The 2,469-nt window shown below is 31.9% G+C and overlaps 1 protein-coding gene across 1 annotated transcript in view; it reads left to right on the forward strand.

The window, feature by feature from the left end:
- Positions 1-2,469, forward strand: part of LOC110022260 (katanin p60 ATPase-containing subunit A-like 2) — a 28,988-nt gene that overhangs the window by 14,064 nt on the left and 12,455 nt on the right. Inside the window, exons 2-3 of the mRNA XM_020721106.1 lie at positions 1,128-1,213; positions 1,331-1,438. Of these exons, the coding sequence (XP_020576765.1) occupies positions 1,128-1,213; positions 1,331-1,438 (194 nt within the window). The remainder of the gene's footprint in view (positions 1-1,127; positions 1,214-1,330; positions 1,439-2,469) is intronic.

Genomic DNA, 2,469 nt, shown 5'->3' on the forward strand with positions numbered 1-2,469 from the left:
CGTAGCCACCATGAATATTTCTGAAATCTTCTACCACTCTACCGACATGTCCATTTAAATCTCTTCCAATAAAAATTCTTTCTTCAAGAGGTATCATTTGTATTAAGTCTTCTAAGTCATTCCAAAATTTATCTTTAGACTCTGTATCTAAACCTACTTGAGGAGCATAAACACTTATAATATTAAAAATCTTAGTATCAATGATAATCTTAAGGGCTATAATTCTATCACCAACTCTATTAATTTTTACAACATTATCTTTCAAACTCTTATCTATAATTACACCTACACCATTTCTAGTGCGACTCTTACCAGAATACCAAAGTTTAAAACCTAAATTATCAATCTCCTTAGCCTTTTCTCCAACCCACTTAGTTTCTTGAATACATAAGATATTAATTTTCCTATGAATCATAATATCAACTAATTCCATTAATTTACCATTGAGAGTGCCTATATTCCAAGATCCTATCCTAATATTAGTTTCATTAGTTTCATGGACTAACTTCTTTACCCGCATTCGCCCGTAATGTGGACTAACCGATGAATCTATCGAAACTAGAAATTGCATGATTGACCAAGACAGAAAAAGAGTTTAAAAACATGGTTATGTGCTTGCTAGCAGTGATTTGATTGCTGCATTGAGGCTTTAGATGATGAGTTTAAGCATTATCTGTCAAGGAGGTTATGATTCTTACCTAATTTGAAAAATTTTAGTTCCTAAATTAAAATATTATTGTTTTATGTTTTGTTGAATTGATTGGAAAAGCGTGTTTTCTTTTATTCTGATTGGTATAAATCTTCTATAAATTCCAATTGAAAGCAAGGTGCTTTTTCATCACTTGATATTTTTAGTGTAGACAAAAAAAATTGTTCTGATGGAAGCTGCATGGCTGCTTTGAATCCATCCAGACTCTTCACTAAATCCAGTTTTCAAACACAAATCTTGCTAAGGAAAGAATACATTTTTTTAATGCTTTCTAGCTGACCCAAATGCAAATACAACATCTGTTTCTTGCATTTTCTAGATGAAATTTTTTTATATGTATGGCCAGTTCCCATCATTCTTTCATTTTCTTTATTGGAATGACACTAATGGATAATTTTTTATCAGTAGAAAAATATAGTTTAGTGCTATCTTTTTCAGGTTGAAGCCATTACTCCCTCCTTTTGATTCTGCTGAAACACGGTCATTAGCGGAGGCTTTGTGCAGGTATGCGATTTCGGCAATTGCATCTGAGCTATTGCCATTATTCTCAATTAGTTAACAAATAAGTCTTTGAGATATTATTAAACACTGCTGTTTATTGCTCGTTTTTTCCAATTACAGAGATATTATTCGTGAAAATCTTGACGTTAAGTGGGAAACCATTAAGGGATTGGAGAATGCGAAACGCCTTGTTAAAGAAGCGGTTGTCATGCCCATTAAGTATCCGAAGTATGCAATATTAGTCACTTTATATGTTTGCTATTAATTTTAGGTGCATCTCAATGTTTTGCTCCCAGAAGAAAACATCCTTTTGCAATTCTACCTAAATGGACTTGCTTGCTATATCTGAAATCTCAGATTTATTGGTTTATTTCATATATATATATGGTCTGAATCAAATTTATTATTTTATCACCTAATGTACAAGTTCATGGTTCAAATATATCATTTACATATTTCGTTGACTTTTATTTGAAAAAACAGCTTGCCATGGGTAGTTTCATCTTATTTCATGATATCTTATGATATATTGATATGTCTGAAGTCATATAAGAGTGTATGTATTTGTTTTCCATACACTTTCTGCAGTCCTCAAAGTGGGCATCATCTACACAAGATTTTGTTGTGCCATATTAACTTGGGATGTTAAATAGAGATTTCAAAATTATTTAATTAATAAATACAAAATTTGGTATGAGATGTAACTTTTTCATCTTGGGATCCTTTAGAATAGGGCTGCAAAAAAAGCCAGTTGTTTGCAAACAACTTGTGTTTGGTTTGTTAAGTAGCTAGTGTTCAAATCATTTGTTAAGTAAGCGAGCCGAACACGAACAAATTTTGTAAGCTCAAATTATAAACGAGCCGAACACAAGCAACCCTTTGTTGGATTGCGTTCGACTTGTTTTAGCTTGAAATAACTAATTTATATATATTAATTATCTAATAAGATATTATATATATTTATATATATGTTTAATGTGGTTATGCGTTTGTTCACACATAATTGGTGCATGTTTGAATCCAACACCCTACATCTAATTTTTCTAATTAATTTAAACGATTCATTTTGAGCCGATCACAACACACTATTCACGAGCGATTTCAAACACGAGCCGATTTAGAATTGAGCCAAACACTGCCAAACATGAGCTCACTCAAGCTCAGCTTGTTTACAACCCTACTTTCGAGCCTGAAATTAATGGATTAGTCAAGAAAGGACCACCTTGCTGTGTTAAGGTCTAAAGAAATATATATATATA

The sequence above is a fragment of the Phalaenopsis equestris genome, unplaced genomic scaffold (genome assembly GCF_001263595.1).
Source record: "Phalaenopsis equestris unplaced genomic scaffold, ASM126359v1 Scaffold000180, whole genome shotgun sequence".
NCBI lineage: Eukaryota > Viridiplantae > Streptophyta > Magnoliopsida > Asparagales > Orchidaceae > Phalaenopsis > Phalaenopsis equestris.